The sequence below is a fragment of the Didymosphaeria variabile genome (genome assembly GCF_027946475.1).
Source record: "Didymosphaeria variabile strain IMI 356815 chromosome Unknown scaffold_5, whole genome shotgun sequence".
Lineage (NCBI taxonomy): Eukaryota > Fungi > Ascomycota > Dothideomycetes > Pleosporales > Didymosphaeriaceae > Didymosphaeria > Didymosphaeria variabile.
The window spans coordinates 2,624,878-2,640,308 of record NW_026611624.1 but is presented as its reverse complement, the minus strand read 5'-3'; the positions used below and the strand labels follow the sequence as shown (position 1 = coordinate 2,640,308).

The 15,431-nt window shown below is 50.5% G+C and overlaps 6 protein-coding genes across 6 annotated transcripts; 5 read left to right on the top strand and 1 right to left on the bottom strand.

Moving 5' to 3' along the window:
- Positions 1 to 263: 263 nt before the first annotated feature.
- On the top strand, positions 264 to 1,005 carry N0V89_007349 (uncharacterized protein; the record flags this gene model as incomplete). The annotated part of the gene is made up of 2 exons (XM_056216112.1): positions 264 to 299; positions 349 to 1,005. The coding sequence occupies 2 exons, from the start codon at positions 264 to 266 to the stop codon at positions 1,003 to 1,005; spliced, it is 693 nt and encodes a 230-aa protein (XP_056070359.1).
- A 3,416-nt stretch (positions 1,006 to 4,421) lies between these two features.
- N0V89_007348 (uncharacterized protein) lies at positions 4,422 to 5,757 on the top strand (the record flags this gene model as incomplete). The annotated part of the gene is made up of 5 exons (XM_056216111.1): positions 4,422 to 4,444; positions 4,496 to 4,779; positions 4,952 to 5,196; positions 5,247 to 5,608; positions 5,655 to 5,757. 5 exons carry the CDS (start codon positions 4,422 to 4,424, stop codon positions 5,755 to 5,757), a joined length of 1,017 nt encoding a protein of 338 aa, XP_056070358.1.
- A 467-nt stretch (positions 5,758 to 6,224) lies between these two features.
- Positions 6,225 to 6,885, top strand: N0V89_007347 (uncharacterized protein; the record flags this gene model as incomplete). Its single annotated transcript, XM_056216110.1, has 3 exons — positions 6,225 to 6,579; positions 6,632 to 6,695; positions 6,756 to 6,885. 3 exons carry the CDS (start codon positions 6,225 to 6,227, stop codon positions 6,883 to 6,885), a joined length of 549 nt encoding a protein of 182 aa, XP_056070357.1.
- A 1,036-nt stretch (positions 6,886 to 7,921) lies between these two features.
- Positions 7,922 to 9,536, top strand: N0V89_007346 (uncharacterized protein; the record flags this gene model as incomplete). Its single annotated transcript, XM_056216109.1, has 4 exons — positions 7,922 to 7,925; positions 8,133 to 8,613; positions 8,745 to 8,995; positions 9,046 to 9,536. 4 exons carry the CDS (start codon positions 7,922 to 7,924, stop codon positions 9,534 to 9,536), a joined length of 1,227 nt encoding a protein of 408 aa, XP_056070356.1.
- A 720-nt stretch (positions 9,537 to 10,256) lies between these two features.
- On the top strand, positions 10,257 to 11,534 carry N0V89_007345 (uncharacterized protein; the record flags this gene model as incomplete). The annotated part of the gene is made up of 4 exons (XM_056216108.1): positions 10,257 to 10,479; positions 10,553 to 10,666; positions 10,716 to 10,934; positions 10,993 to 11,534. 4 exons carry the CDS (start codon positions 10,257 to 10,259, stop codon positions 11,532 to 11,534), a joined length of 1,098 nt encoding a protein of 365 aa, XP_056070355.1.
- Positions 11,535 to 11,804: 270 nt separating this feature from the next.
- On the bottom strand, positions 11,805 to 14,659 carry N0V89_007344 (uncharacterized protein; the record flags this gene model as incomplete). Its single annotated transcript, XM_056216107.1, has 6 exons — positions 11,805 to 12,602; positions 12,650 to 13,223; positions 13,273 to 13,426; positions 13,476 to 14,299; positions 14,347 to 14,435; positions 14,483 to 14,659. 6 exons carry the CDS (start codon positions 14,657 to 14,659, stop codon positions 11,805 to 11,807), a joined length of 2,616 nt encoding a protein of 871 aa, XP_056070354.1.
- Positions 14,660 to 15,431: the final 772 nt, after the last annotated feature.

The following is a 15,431-nucleotide window of genomic DNA, read 5'->3' as shown; positions in this document are numbered from 1 at the left end:
CCACTATGCCTAATGGGGCTCGCAGGCGTGAATGGGAAGGCCGAGGGTGTTGCGGGGATTTAGCGGATGTCTGGAAGACTTTAAGCGTGGGCTGGGGGAGCTTGGACCCTGGCCGTCCCGCACGCTAGCTGTCGGAACATCATGTCCACCATCACCTAGAGTTGAAACGGATGACGTCTGATTGGATGGGAAGTTGGTGAAGAGGACTTCGAAATGTTCGCGACGGAGGGGCATACGCTTCGACACACACGCGCTGGCCGACGATGACTTCTGAAGGCTTCGCGAAACCATGGGTAGAGGTGCGTAGAACCGCGCGATTCTTAATCCAGAGATACTGATGAATGGTAGTTCGAAGAGGAGTTTGGAGAGCGCCCATTGCTCCCCTTTGACTCTGTCGAAGAATGCCTGGAAGGCTTTGGGAAGATCGGTGCAAAAATGGTTTCCCAGTACACCTTCCCACCACCCGATCCTGCCGTAAAGATCGAGGACAGGACTATTGACGGTGATTTAAAGGTGCGTATATACACACCAGAAGGATATTCTGGAGGCAGACCGGTCGGTGTATACTACCACGGTGGAGGCTGGGCCATGGGCGACATAGACGGCGACGATTCGTTTTGCAGGTCTATCTCCAAGGGCGGCAACGTTGTACTCGTATCCGTTGAGTATGGCCTCGCGCCACAGAACAAACACCCAGGCCTGATAAACGACTGCTTCACGGGGCTTCAATGGACACTGAATCATGCCAAAGACCTAGGCGGCATCGATGGCAAGATATTCACGGCTGGTGTATCTGCAGGGGCCCAGCTTGCTATTGCGATAGCTCTAAAAGCACTTGATGAAGGACTGGGCGACTCGTTGGTTGGCGTGGTGGCTCAAGTGCCAGCAACTATCCATCCTGACGGTATTCCAAAGGAATTAAAGTCCAGATACACTTCTTACGAGGAGCACGCCAATCACACCATCGACACCGATCGAGCGATGCGCACGTTTTGGAGTCAGTAATTCCTCTACACCTTAAGATGTTAGCTGATGGTAGCACACAGAGGCTTTTGGTACCCCGCCTACTGACCCATACGGTTCACCGTTACTTCATCCGAAAATCAATGATCTGAAGAAAGTGTACTTGACAGTAGCGGGCCACGACACTCTACGAGACGATGGTCTACTATTCAAGGAGACGCTGGACAAAAACAAGCAAGCAATACTTTTTTCCGCGCTCGAGAAAATGCTAACACGCAAAGGGTACCGTATAAGTTCGACTTCTATGAAGGATATCCACACTACCATTGGACATGGCCATCTTCTAAGCTCGATAAACCAAGAGACGAGTACAACGCGAATCTTGCGAAAGGTGTACAGTGGGTGGTGTCATAATAACTCCGTGTATTTCGATAGAGACTCAATGCACCATCACTATCACAGTTGGCGATCTATCTCTTGATCACCTTTTTACCTTGCTTTGCCTATGTTCTCTACTATTTTCTCGATATGCGGATGACTCGCATCCTCCTTCCCGCCATTCTCAGTGTCCCTCATCTCTCCGTCAACGGCACTCTCTTCCGATGCTTCAAGATCTGTCATTGAATTTTCTCTGCGCGAAAACCCATATCTTTTCCGATGCTGTAACGAATCAAAGTCCCGCTCATTTCTCTTTCGCGCGTCAACTTTGGCCTTCGCCCACGCCAGAACGCGTCCTGCTCTCGTCCGGATATGAATATATCCTCGGTGGCTGCTTGCAAAACCTATGAGTGCAAACAGAGGAAGGCAGACTGCCACGAGCACAGTGCCAAATCTTGCAAAATTTGCATCCTCGGGCATGTTTGTCATTCCAAAGACACCGGTGATAAAGGTCAAGGGGAGGAAGAGAACACTAACGATGGTGAGGAGCTTGACGTTCTCGCCTTGCTGGACTGTTCTGCGACTTTCAAGGACGGAAGTGCCGTTGAAGAGTGTAGTTTGTAGAGAATTAATTTGAGGGATCAGCGCCTCGTTTGCCTCCCTGATATTTTCTAGTTCCCGTTTGACGTTTTGAAGATTGGTCTTGAAATATGTCATTTGTTCAACAGTGTGTTCAGACGGTGGTTGGCATCCTCTCTGTATCGGTTCCCCTAGATCATTTCGTGGGTAATTCGGCCATAGCGTTACAAAATGAGGTGAAGATCCATTCCAAAACCCCTCTAGCACCTCAATCATGGTTGATATGGAATGATTAATCATAGGCAAAACATGGAGTGCCCAGAAGTACCGTCTTGTCCAACTGAATGACGTATCATCAAACAATCGCTCATCCCGGAGTGATTCCTGGAAGATGAAGTCCTGGGACGGCGTCGCCAAGTGAGCGATTGTTTTATGAATCTCGTTGCAGCGCCTGACAGCGTCTTTGAATTCGGTAAGTACGGCTGTCAGAAATGCGTCTGTTCCATCAAGGAATTCAGATCCAGTTTCAAAGGCGTTGGGCGTTGCTCTCCAGTCTGGGAAAAACTGCAGATTCAACACTTGCCAGGGTGATTTAGCACGCTCTGTTCGACTTGTAACGAGAGATATTTCATCCAATTTCGTTGCCCACGGTCGGTTACCAAGCAATACCAATACTACGGCGGTGTTGCAGCGAGTCAAGCGAACTCCAGTAGCAGCGTGAACGTCCTCATCATGAGGCTGCCATTCCATAGGTTTGCAATCTTCACCGATAATTGTGTAATATGAGAGTGAGAAGGTGATTTGACTGACGTTGCCGTTACCTGAGTCTTTGCGGGTGTAGCTCTGCTATATCGTCAGCACATGTAATAATAAGCGAAAGTACCTACCGCCGAGGGCTCGTGTGCTCCGAGCACATGGAAGACTGAGTGCATGTCCATGAAAGGGCTGTGAGTGAAGTGTAAGGCAGCGAGAAGTATCGGCGAAGGCTCGCGAGCAATCCTACGTATGTCAAATATTTGTGTAGCTAGCTTTCACTTGGAGCACGCTCACGTGACTCTGCCTCTAATCCCAGTTGTCTTTAATCCAGAATACCGTAGGTACGGCGTATCCTATGCCCGAATCAGCCCCTTATGCGAATAAGACGTCAGAATCGGATCTTGGGTACACTTTACTTTGATATAACGCCATTGCTCCAGAGCCTTCGAGGTAGGCACATCGCTGTCAATCACTGCAGGTTCCGCCACCCCATCCGGAGCAACGTCGTACACTTGAAAGTAAGAGTAATGCGAGCGATCACTGGCTGGCCCAGGGCCCGTGGGGAATAGGCAACGCCGCTGAAGCAGGCGCTTGTCCGAGAGCACGTTCCCGAGCATTCGACGCTCAAGTCTTGTAAATATATGCGTTGAGAGGTAGTGGCGCAACTGTTCGTGACCAAATGTTCGATGAGGTAGAAATTGTGCTTCAGACCCGTCCAGCCCGCCATTATGATCCCTTGTACCTGTATGTGCGTCGCTCATACTGGACTGAATGTTTACTGCTCGCTGAATAGACCTGGCCATATATAATTAAGCGCTGGCTCGGACAGTGCGACTGTTGTATTTACGCGGCTGAGGGTGCATTGGGATAAAAACTGGCGTAGGCATCAGGATCTGTCGGAGTGTGGTTGAATAAGCGAATCAGCCCTCGTATACCTACCGCTACTGCACGAACAGACACCAGAGCATGCGAAGCATTCCTTAGCGAGAAGTAGACGCGAATTCACGAATCAAAACATTGCTGATAACTTGAGGAGCGATGAGAACTTTCGGCGCTATACCATTGTGCTCGATGCCGTCCGTGATATGTATTCCCGGCGTCTCCTCTACTGCAAAAGCAAACAAAAAGAACATTGGGAGATGCAATCGAAGTGGGAACAGTAGACAATGAACTTTTGGCCCGAAACCACCGCCTATAGAAGCTACTGGTAGAGTAGCACTTGTTGTACCTTTCGAAAGGCCTTCTCTGGAAATGAGCCCGCACCATCGCGATACAGCTCTATGGGGATCTACGAGTCTGCTGTACTACTCCGACCAAGGCAAAAACGGGAGAGCAGTAAAGTTGTCCTCCGTTGTGTCCCCGGCAATCTACCTCTGTTTTTGGACATTCTTCTATAGTGCCTTTGCTGTATGCATGATTCATGCATGTAGCGTGAAGAGCTCATATCGACTCATGCCGTTCTCCGAGCCCCGCGTCCGTCCCCGCGTCCCCGCGTCCCCGCGCGTCGCAAAACACGAAAGCGAATCATGGGTCAAGTTGCTGTATACAACCAGACGGGGTAACTTTTCCGTCACGCACGGTTGAAAGAAGCTCAGCAGTCCAATGGCTGGGCGCCCGTATGGAACCTCCATACATACCTGTACCGCCACGTTTGAAAACGACCCAATGTTAAATACTGCCACAGCCATCACAGTGCTCAGCACATGCAAAAGCTCACTTAGTTCGGTCTATCAATACTTATCAAGATGAAGGCTGGCCAATGGGATCCGTAAGCCATTTCCGCCTAGATTCCCGGTCATCACTCACGTGCAAACCGTAGGACAATTAAGAAGGTCGTCATCAACGACATACCGAAACCCACACCCAACGACAATCAGTTCCTCGTCAAAATCCAATCCGCTTCATTATGTCACTCCGACCTCCATATGGACATGCGGCCCGACTACCCCGCAACCTTAGGCCATGAAGGCGTTGGTTATATTGAATCAATTGGCAAAAGTGCTGAAGGCAAGGGTTTCAAAGTCGGTGACGCAATTGGCACCAACTATTTTATCGACTGCTGCTTCGAATGCGAGGGCTGCATGGTACACAATCTGCGCTGCGGTACGCAATGTCGGGGTACAAAGTGGGTGTTCATGTTGGGCGATTGTCTAAGACCCCGAGCGTTACACCTCTAAGTCTGAAAATGTTAGACAATAGCACCTGGCCAGAACACCTACTTCACCCACTTCCCTGGTTGCTGAACATTACACTGACTTTGTACCCCCACCTTTAGAGACGGGCAAGTCCAAATTGCAGGGTTTCGTAGTCGACGGCTTCTTCGCCGAGTATGCGGTCGTGGACTGGCAGAATGCAGTGCTGCTGCCGAAAGAGTTGGATATCTCGAGAGCGGCGCCGCTGTTTTGCGCGGGAATCACGAGTTTTCACTCTGTGGATAGCTGTGAGTTGAAAGAAGGGCAGTGGTTGGCTATTATTGGGTGTGGAGGATTGGGACAGTATGCCATCCAGTATGCTAAGGCGGTGAGCGATTTCAGTAGAAGTTCTGTCGCTGTTGGCTAATGGGGAATTAGATGGGCTACAAGACGATTGGTCTTGATATCAACGACTCGCAACTAGAGATGGCGAAGAAGGTCGGAGTCGATGCGGTCTTCAACTCCATGACGAACAAGAACTACGTCGAAGAAGTGAAGAAGCTCACAGACGGCAAAGGGTGTCACGCAGCTGCCGTCTACTCTGCGAGCAATGCTGCGTATGCAGGTGCGCCGGATATCCTCCGTGTTGGCGGCCTCATCATGGTCATTGGCATTGCACCGAAGCCTTTGGACTTTATCACTACATTTGATTTGACTACTGGGAGGTACCGCATCAAGGCAGACAGCACAAGCATCCCGCAGCGGATGAAGAAGGCTGTTGATTTTACAGCGAAGCACAAGTAAGTATGGCCCTAGTTAACGGACAACAGTGCTAACACTTTACAGCATCCAACCAGATGTAGAGTTCAACAAGATCGAAGATTTACCGCGTATGGTGGAGAACATGAAGCAGGGCAAAGCGGAAAAGAGGCAAGTCGTTATCTTCTAACTGGGACGCGTGTTCTCGTATTTCGTTACCCATATGTAGCGAAGCGTAAAAGTCATCGAGCCACTTATTGATTGATATCTCGGAAATAAAGGAAACGTTCGAGTCTTACTGATGTCCGCGGAACGAGAAGTGTGTGACCAGGCTAATGTTGAATTACTCTCAAAGATCAACATTGACCCTGATTCCCCGCACAACACCACTTTTAGCGGCCGGAAGTACAGACCCATTAGTATAGATGGATGGGGTTACCCAATTGAAAGGCAGTTTCATGCAATTGGACGAACGAATGGCATGTCAAAGTTTCCGGTCGATGCATTGGCTCAGAAGGATCGAGCATTCATACAACATCTTGTAGTACTTATATACATTAGCAGCACGCCTTGTAACTGTTCACTTATGCCGTGATCTTGAAACCAATCTTACACTTCTCCCGTACATCATCTTCTCTTTGGCAACCTTGCATCACCATGGTTCACGATAAAGTCAACCATAATTTCAGCGATTCCCGCTTTGAGTGGGACGCTGGGGAGAACTATCAGCCCTGCATCAAGCTCTCCTTCTTTTTTAAGAAGCTCCACAACGTCGACGATGACCATTTCCAAATGCACTACAACCACGTGCACGCCGATCTGACCGTCGCAGCGAAGCTATTCAATGTGGTGAAGATACAGAGATATGTTCAAACTTATCAAACACCGCAAATGAAGGCAAAGATCAAGGCGGCGGGGATGGAGGTCCTGGATTATGACGCTTGTTCGCAGATTTGGGTGAGGGAATGGAAGGATTGGGAGCGGTTCTCTACGAGTCCGGAGTATGCGGCTGGTAAGTGGAGTTGAATTGGTTGTGATCAATGGAGGTTGGCTGATATGGGCAGCGTTGCTACCTGATGCGGATCACTTCATGGATTACAAGACGAGTGGAATCAAGGTGTTTGCTGGGTGAGTCGTTCCATTTCTCTTGAGGAAAGAGACCAGATGGAAAGGCTGACAGAAGAATAGACACGATAATATCATCTTTGGAAAAGCAATTCCTGACTGTGATGCGACGGATGGCGTCACCCGCGATGATAGCCAGGATGAAGATCCTGCAAACATAAAGCGAGAAGACTCTCCTCAGGTCAAGGAGTGAACACTTGCGCCAGTCTCGCATTATATCCCCAACAACAAGTGAAAGACCTGCATTGCCCATATCGTGATTCACGATGCTGTCAATGGCGAATGGTTTACGAACGACCGGCCCTTCCACTGTTAAGCTTCTGATAACGATATGCAATCATTCGTTGAATGTACACATCGATGTCGCGCTCTACCACGCACACTCTTTTATGTTCCAGACTCACATCTACTCACTGAACGACCTGAATATCGAGCTTATGTGTGAATGTCGTAGGATAACAATAACCAGGAGCAAATGATACCCAAGTTTGGTAAGACCAGTGATTCCAACGATGGCTACCCCACGTTCCGGCTCCTGAATCCGTAATTTCTATGCTTAGACTATCTGGTGGCTAACTGACTTTCGACTAGCACGTGGTGAACCTGGAGAAGGTCTCCCAGAATGCGGGGATAGTGGACGCTAACCATCAGTATTACAACAGGAAAGATCTGCACTGTAACAGGCGATATACCGGGCCTGTAAAGTCCTTCGTCTGTTTCTTTCCTTCAGCTAAGCCTACTTTTCAACTATAATGATGGCTGCCGAAGAGGTTCACCATAGCAATGTCCGAGCTTCATCCCTCGAAAAGCCAGACGTTGAAAGGATCGATGTCGTCGCCTCGCCACCACCTACCGTCCTTCAGAATGGTGAAGGCGAATCCGTAATCATCACTTGGAAGACGTGGTTCGTAATCTTCGTGCTGTCCTCCACTTTCGGGCTCAGTTTCTGGCCTGTCCCAACTACAGCAGCCCTGCAATCGAAACTCGCCATCCAGTTCGGCGAGCCCCTATCCTCAGCTTGGTATGTTCCTGCATACACGACTGCAAATGCCATTGGCTTCCTCATCGCGGGCGCAAACTCGGACCTGTTCGGCAGACGATTGTTCTTGCTTTTTGGGAATGCGTGCTGTTGTGTTGGGTTCATCGTCACGGCTACGGCGGGAGGCGCTTCGCAATTCACTGCTGGATTGGCTATCACTGGATTTGGTGGCGGGTTCTGTCAAATGGCAATGTGTAATTATTGCCCCGGGTACGAAGTTGATATGTCTTAGACATAAACAGTTCGTGTTATCTCTAATTTTCTGACTGAACTGACTTTGTATCTGCGCGTCTAGGTAGCATACCTGAGCTTTTGCCAAACAAATTTCGACATATCGGCATCTGTAAGTACTTCCAAATTCCCTTTGGAAAGATTTGCTGACCATGGATCAACGTAAAAAGGTCTCAGTGATGGATTCGTCTTCGTAATCGTTATTATCGGCCCCGTAGTAGGTCGCTATGCTATCGACTCTGGTGGCTGGAAGTACATTTACTGGGGCGGCCTCGTTGCACAGTCCATCTCCTTAGCCGCCCTTTTTGCTTTCTACAAGCCACCAAAGCATCCCAAGGGCATTCCCTGGCATGAAGCTATCAAAGGTCTCGATTACGTCGGCAGCGCGCTCATCATTCCTGGAGTAATTCTCGCCCTGGTCGGCATCATTAACACTACATACAAGCCTAGCTCCGACCCTACCGTTATTGCGCCCATGATAGTGGGATTCATTATGATCGCGGCCTTCGGATGGTGGGAGACTGTGTCGTCGGTGCCGCACAAGCTGTGCCCGCCACACCTGTTCGCTAGTCATAAGGGAAGAGAGTTTACGGCGCCGTTCATTGTGGCTTTCATCGTCACTATGTTTTACTATAGTGTCAACATCATCTGGTAAGTTCCTCCTGTACTAAGCAGAAGTCGAGCTATTTCTACCCTTATCACCAGTCCTGCGGTAACGCAGGCACTCAACACCTTAATAGAGTAGTATGAGTTATAGTTGCGATGTTACTAACTTGGACCAGGCCTACTATGGTCAACGTATTTTATTTGACACCTACAACTTCGCGCACGACCGAGTTGCTACTCACTCTTCCTCCAAACGTCGGTCTGGTGTTTGGCGCCTGTCTCTTGATCGCTTTTGGAGGCGTCATCAAGCACTGGAAAAAGACTCTGATCTTCACTTGGACGGGGATGACGCTGTTTGGCGCTTTGATGGGTCTCTGCACTCCCTTCAACAAGGGTCTCATGATTGCGTTCTGCTGTATCAATGCCAGTAAGCATCCATCAAGCGCCTGTCCTAGCAACGAAGCTGACAAGTTTTAGCGTTCTTTGGCTGGGCTCAATATGAATCCGTCGCATTCACACAGCTCGGCGTTCCGCAGGAAGATCTTGGTTTCTCTGGCGGTCTTGCAGGAATGGCTCGATACGCCGGAGGCTCACTTGCAGTCGCGATTTACACGACCATCCTTACCAACACACAATCAACACGCGCAGCAGCTACCCTCCCAGCAGCAGCGATTTCTGCAGGCATGTCACCTGAGAACGCACAGAAGCTACTCGCCGCTTTCCCACTGGGAGCGACAGCCATAGCAGCTGTGCCAGGAACAACACCAGACGCGCTGGCCGCGGCAAGCTTAGCGTTCCAGTGGAGCTATGCGCATGGCCTGAAAATCGTTGCATTGAGCAGTTTGAGCTTTGGGCTGTTGGGTCTGCTTTGCTGTTTCTACTGTGAGGACTTGGGGCCGAAAATGACGAACAAGACGGAGGTGTTTCTGGAGAACGATATCAATGCTGAGAAGAATGTGTATCATTAGTGAAGTTATTCTCAACGTACGCATTTAATAGCTTAGTCTAGAAGGACTTGGTGTTGAATGAAGCCATTCAGACTTGTTCCATTTATGCTCAAAGAATGCGAGCGTGCCACATGACGACAGAGCAATTTTTCAGCCTGCTTTTACTATTTCCTTGTCGCAGCGAAAACGACTGCTTACTTCGTGATTTTCCAAATTGCAAGCGTCGCCGAGTCATAGTTCGCTCCCTGGGAGCATATCTTGACTGTGCGTGCATAATGTGACGAGGGCAGCTTCGTGCCGTTCACCCTAACACGATTCATGTGCAGTGCGGGGTGAACACCACGCGACTCGCGCTAGAAGCGGAAATCCATGATACACTCTTCCAACCCCCCACCCAGACGTTCGGAAACACCTGGGCAACGTCGGGTATCAATTTCCAGACGGTCCGCGCGCGGGGGCAAAAGCGAGTCATCACCAGTGTACAAAGTTTACAATCCTTGACGGTGCGTGCAGACAGACGAGGCGCTAAAGATACCCTGGTAGCGTCGATCTGTTTACACGGTGGTGGCGGGGTATGGAGAAGATTATGCAGCTGCAGCCGCTCCCGCGGGGTAATGAACTGGTTGGGGATTGACTTAGCGGAGATAACGTTGCAGGTGCATGATCAGTACAGCATAGCACGAATATACTCCGACTTTTTATCAATACTGTTGCGCTGTTCCATACATTTGATCATCAGCAATGTCGAAATCTGCGCTCGTCTTCGGCGCGTCCGGCGTCACTGGCTGGTCTTTCATCAATGAGATCTTGAACGACTATCCAGAGCCCAAGATCTGGAAGCGCGTACACGCGCTCACAAATCGTCCGCTTTCACAGGAGCAATCACAATGGCCGAGTGATTCGCGATTAAACATTGTATCTGGGATCGACCTTCTCGAGGGCAGCCAGGAAGAACTGGAGAACAGTATTAAGCGAAAAATTCCTGAAGTATCTGAAGTCACACATGTTTACTACCCTGGCCTACAAAGCAGGTACAGACATGCAAAAAGAACTGGAGGAAGCAGTAGCTATGTTCAAGCGAAGCACACTCGCCATGGACCATCTTAGCCCAAAGTTAGAATTCTTGGTTTTGCAGACCGGCGCAAAGATGTGTAAGGCCTCTCTCATTTATACGTCGTCTAAATCTAACCTCTCCCATAGACGGTTGCCATCTTCTCGAAAAACACCCCACAGACTACCTCCACGTTCCACACAAAGAGTCGCAGCCACGCCTCAAACAGCCCTACCATGACATGCTCTTCTACCATCCACAGCTAGACTGGGTCGCGGACTACACCAAAGACAAGAAGTGGAAGTGGATCGACACGCGGCCCGACATAATCATCGGCTTCGTTCCGAACCAAAATTTCTACAGTCTAGGTGACCTCCCTGTTTTCCAATTAAGATCAGTCAGAATCCAAACTAATGTGACAAATAGGCACCGTAATGGCAATCTACCTCTCCCTCTGGCGCGAAATCCACGGCCCCAACTCCTCCGCGCCCTTCCCAGGCACTGAGAAGAGCTGGAAAGCCCTCAGCAACGACAGCTCCTCGGATATGATCGCACGCCAAACCCTCTATCTCTCCCTTAACCCCAGCAAGATTGAAAACGGCGGCGGGTACAACGTCGCCGACGCGAAGGAGCCCTCTTCTTGGAGCAAGAAGTGGCCGGCACTATGCTCCTACTTTGACCTCAACGGGACCGGCCCAACATCCGACCCGCCTGAGATGCGGAAGTTCATCAAAGACAACATCGACGTGTGGAAAAGATTGGAGAAGGAAAAGGGGCTGCAGACTGGGCATGCGGATAGCGAGAGGACATTTTCTGGATTCGAGTATTTCTTGATGACTCAATTTGATTTTGATAGACAATATGATATGAGCAAGACGTATGCGACAGGATTTAGCGAAGAGAGGGATACGTTGGAGGCCTGGAGCTTAGTGTTTGACAGAATGAGGAAGGCGAGGATTATACCGTAGAGGGGAGATTCAATGAAGCAGCATACGTTGCCAATAGAGAAGAGGACGAAAGGGCTGATCGGACGCATATCCAACGCGTACTGCCTGTGTGTGATGTGGATGCTCGTACTGAACGAGATCAAACTGCTTGAGTGGTACATCACTGCAGTAGAGACTTTCGTCGAGGTATAATCGTAAAGCATTGTCTTTCAATAATGGTAACAAACTATAACGCTCAGCAAATGTTCCACCCAACGAATAATATCCAATAACAATCTGCCATTCAAACCCTCAATTTAGCATACTCCCAAATCCCATCCCATAGGCCCCCTGCTGCGGCGGGAACCCATCCAAATCACTCCCCACACCAACCCCATGCCCTGAATTCCATTCCCTCCCAAAATCACCGCCTGCGTCACCCAAACTCAAAAAGTCTAGATGCGTCATATCGCCACCATCGGTCAACCCGTTCATCTCAGGGAAATGCACATTCGCTAGGTTGTTGATCGCATCTGAGGTGTCGAGCTCAGCGCCCATCCACGCATTCCGCGGTCCACTGGTCGACAGCGCAGCCGAAGACCCCGTAGCAAGAGAGTGCGACAGGTCCGAAGCGTTCTCTGATATCGGCGGCCAGGCGGAGATCTCTGAGCGAGGCGTCACCATGATGAACCCGTCTGAGCGTTCAGACTCTGTATCCCAGCGGTGAGGCTTTATGGTGAGATCGATGTTGGTGACGTTGGATGCCATGCTCATGCTTCGTTTCTTACTAGAGCCAGTACCAGCACGTGGACGGCTCATTTGTCGCTTTTTGTACATGGGGAGGTCTGTGGCATCGTTTGTGGAGCCGCGCCGGGCTGGGACGAGCGCAGATTTGGGCTTGTATAACTTGAAGTCATTTGCAACAGGTCCGCCGCGGAGCTCGATCATTACAGCACGTAAGACCACGGCCATACGTTCGGCTGGCTGGTAAGTTACGGCCATGTCGTTGAGTGCAGCGGAGAGGCATTCTAGGTATTGCATGTTGTTGTTGCGATCGTTGGGGTCTTTGATGAATGCGAGAGCGGCCACAAGAGCGGTGGCAGCAGTACCCTAGGTTTATTAGTCATTGTTCTGGCAACCAAGAAAATTCATCTTACAGCATGCTGCAGACCTGTGACAAAGATCTGCTTGGTGTCGAAGCGCTGGCGATGCTGCCAGAAGATCCTCGCTACCCGGATAGCGTGCTTAGTGCACACCGTCCTCGACAAAGCAGAGAAGTGATCATCTGGACCATTCCCCTCGTAATCCTGACTACTCTGGTCATCGTACATAGCAAATGGCCGATGAAGCAAAATAAGGGAACTATGGTATTGCTGATGCAACAGGAAAAACGAAAATGGTGCTGTTGCAATATTCGCAGGTGTCCAGCGAAGCTGCTCTGGGAGCCGAGCATACCATGTGCTAAATTCGCGGTCTAGAGCTGCCATACGGAGATACTGATTACGGTCGACAATGGATTCCGTGTTCTGCCTCAGTGGATCCATATTCTCTGTGATCTTGCCAGCGAGTTCCATGAGATCGATGAGTGCTTCGTAGATCTGCGTTTCTAGGCTCTTCTCCGGGCCGACGGGTTTGCATGTGCCCAGGCGCTCAAATTGTTTAGAAAGGCTGTAGATCTCGAGATCGGAGTTCTTCATGCCTGTGGGTCGGCCGAGGAATAATGCCCAGTATCTGCTTCTGTAAGCATTTGTGTCGCATAGATGATGAGAAATTTGCTTACTTATCGTACATGACGCATGCCCACAGAGTCATCTGTCGGATCTCTACTTCTAGCTGTGGAAGGCCAGACAATCGCGAGTCAAGATGCAGGCCAATATCGAAAGCAAGACGAGCAGCTAGACCAGAGTAAAGCCAACCCAGATTATCGCGGCCAACTATTCCACGTTAGCTTTCCAGCCTGCCATATGTCACGATACCACTCACCTCCGCACTCGAGATCTCCTAGCAGCAGCATAGAGACCACCGTCGGAATGCCACCAGGTCTTTCCAACTCATGATCGAGCATATACTTCGCTTCTCGATGCAGCGTACTCTCCATCTGCGGTAGCGAGATCTTCTTGATATCCGGGCGCTCCTTATCCGCGTGTCTAAAGCCAATCGCCAACACACAAACGTGCAGGAAGCCCGAATAGAATTGCGTCCGGCCGGCCTCTCGATCTTGCTCAAACGCATCCTGGTGCAGCACATGAATCACAGTGTTGTAGCACGTCCAGAACATGTCCATGAGATAGTCGTATGTCTCCAATGGTAACGATCTAATGATTTTCTCGGCTCGGCGTGCTTGCTCAGACAGCTGCTGCTCAGAGTCCATCGGGTTGCCGTGCTCCGAGTGTACGTGACAATTCGTTGTAGGTCCGAAATATCGTAGTCGGCCGCTCAGCTGGTCGAAACTGAGATGTCCTCGCGTGGAAAGCAGCCTGCTCACCATGCCGTCTCTTTTGGGTGGTGGAAGCATAGATGGCGAGCCAGCGCTCTCGGCCTCTCCATAAGGACTGGGGATATCATGTTCGATGTGCTCAACCTCTCCGTACTGTTGTGGGCTCTGCTGGCTGCCTGGACTGGATCGGTCTTCTTGGTTCTGTTGCCCATCTGGCTTCCGATCATTTGATGGTTCACCTTCTTGTGGAGCGTGACGGGTCCTGGGTGGATGCTGTGCAGGTGGCGCTTCGACGCCCTGTTCTTTCAGCATGGTTTCTAGCAGCGCAACCCGATCCGTGAGGCTGCACATGTATGCTCTGGAGATTGGTCTAGAGCCTGTCAGCCAACGCGGCTCATTAGGCGGGCGTAAAAGTACCGTCTCCGCTCATCATCGTTCTTAATCACGCATTCTACGCCTGATCTTTTGCATTGTGTGCACTCCTTTTCGCCTGGAGGTACGACGCACTGTCACGTATCAGTAGCGATACCTGACGAGACTAGATGGAGCGTACCCGAATGCGCCGATCTCGGCACGAAGCACAAGCAACTGAAGCTCTGTGTCGTGACTTCTGCGGCTTTGCTTGCTGTGATCCGTTCTGATTTTGACCCTCAGTCGTCTCGCCCTCTGTCTTCAAAGGGCTATTCTTCGATCGTTGCTCAACCGAATTTGTGTTCACGTCTGCAGTCATGATCTCTGTCATAGCTGTTGTTGATCTAGGTATCGTGTAGAATCCGAAGACACACGAGGCGGTCAAAGGTCAAGAAAGGGGAAGGAAATTGCGGGGAATCTGGGGAAGCATGCACGGAGGGTAAAACATGGAAATAAAGCATTGTCCATTCAGTTCGACATGGGCTCCTAGACTTAGCCTCGCACGCTTGACCGAGCTAGCGAGCTGCTGGTGATGCGGCGTGGCCTGATCCATGGTTAACGCGGGGTCCCACCTCCACATGGTCAGTGTCAGTCCGTATGTCGAGGATGTGTCTGTCTTCGGCTTTCGCGAACACCAAAAGTGGTGTGCGGTTCTCGGCCGGAGCCGGATGCTCGGTATCTAGCCCACCTTCAGCGTGAGCCACAAAACCCTGAGATTGCCGTAATAGGACAGCTTCCCCACGGGCAACGCAGAAAGCTTCCCTCGAACCGAACTGAGGCGCATCCTGGCTACCGAATCATTTCTTGTTTGTTGCAGGCATCTGCAGGGCTGGTGCATCATGAACAAGGTCACAGGGAGCGTAGAAATGTCACAGGTCGCCTGCTCGAGCGAAGAAGACGTAGGGAACCCAATCAAAGTCACTCAGGGGCTGTGCCGGCGGCCCCAAGCCATGGATCTGGATGGAATGCGTTGCCGCTAGAAAGCTAAAAAAGCAGAGGATGCGAGCACGAGTCGTGCGGAGGAGGGAGCTGACCGCATCCGGGGTGGATCGTAGTCAGGTTGCGATCCTGTGGGGATCGACACATACGCG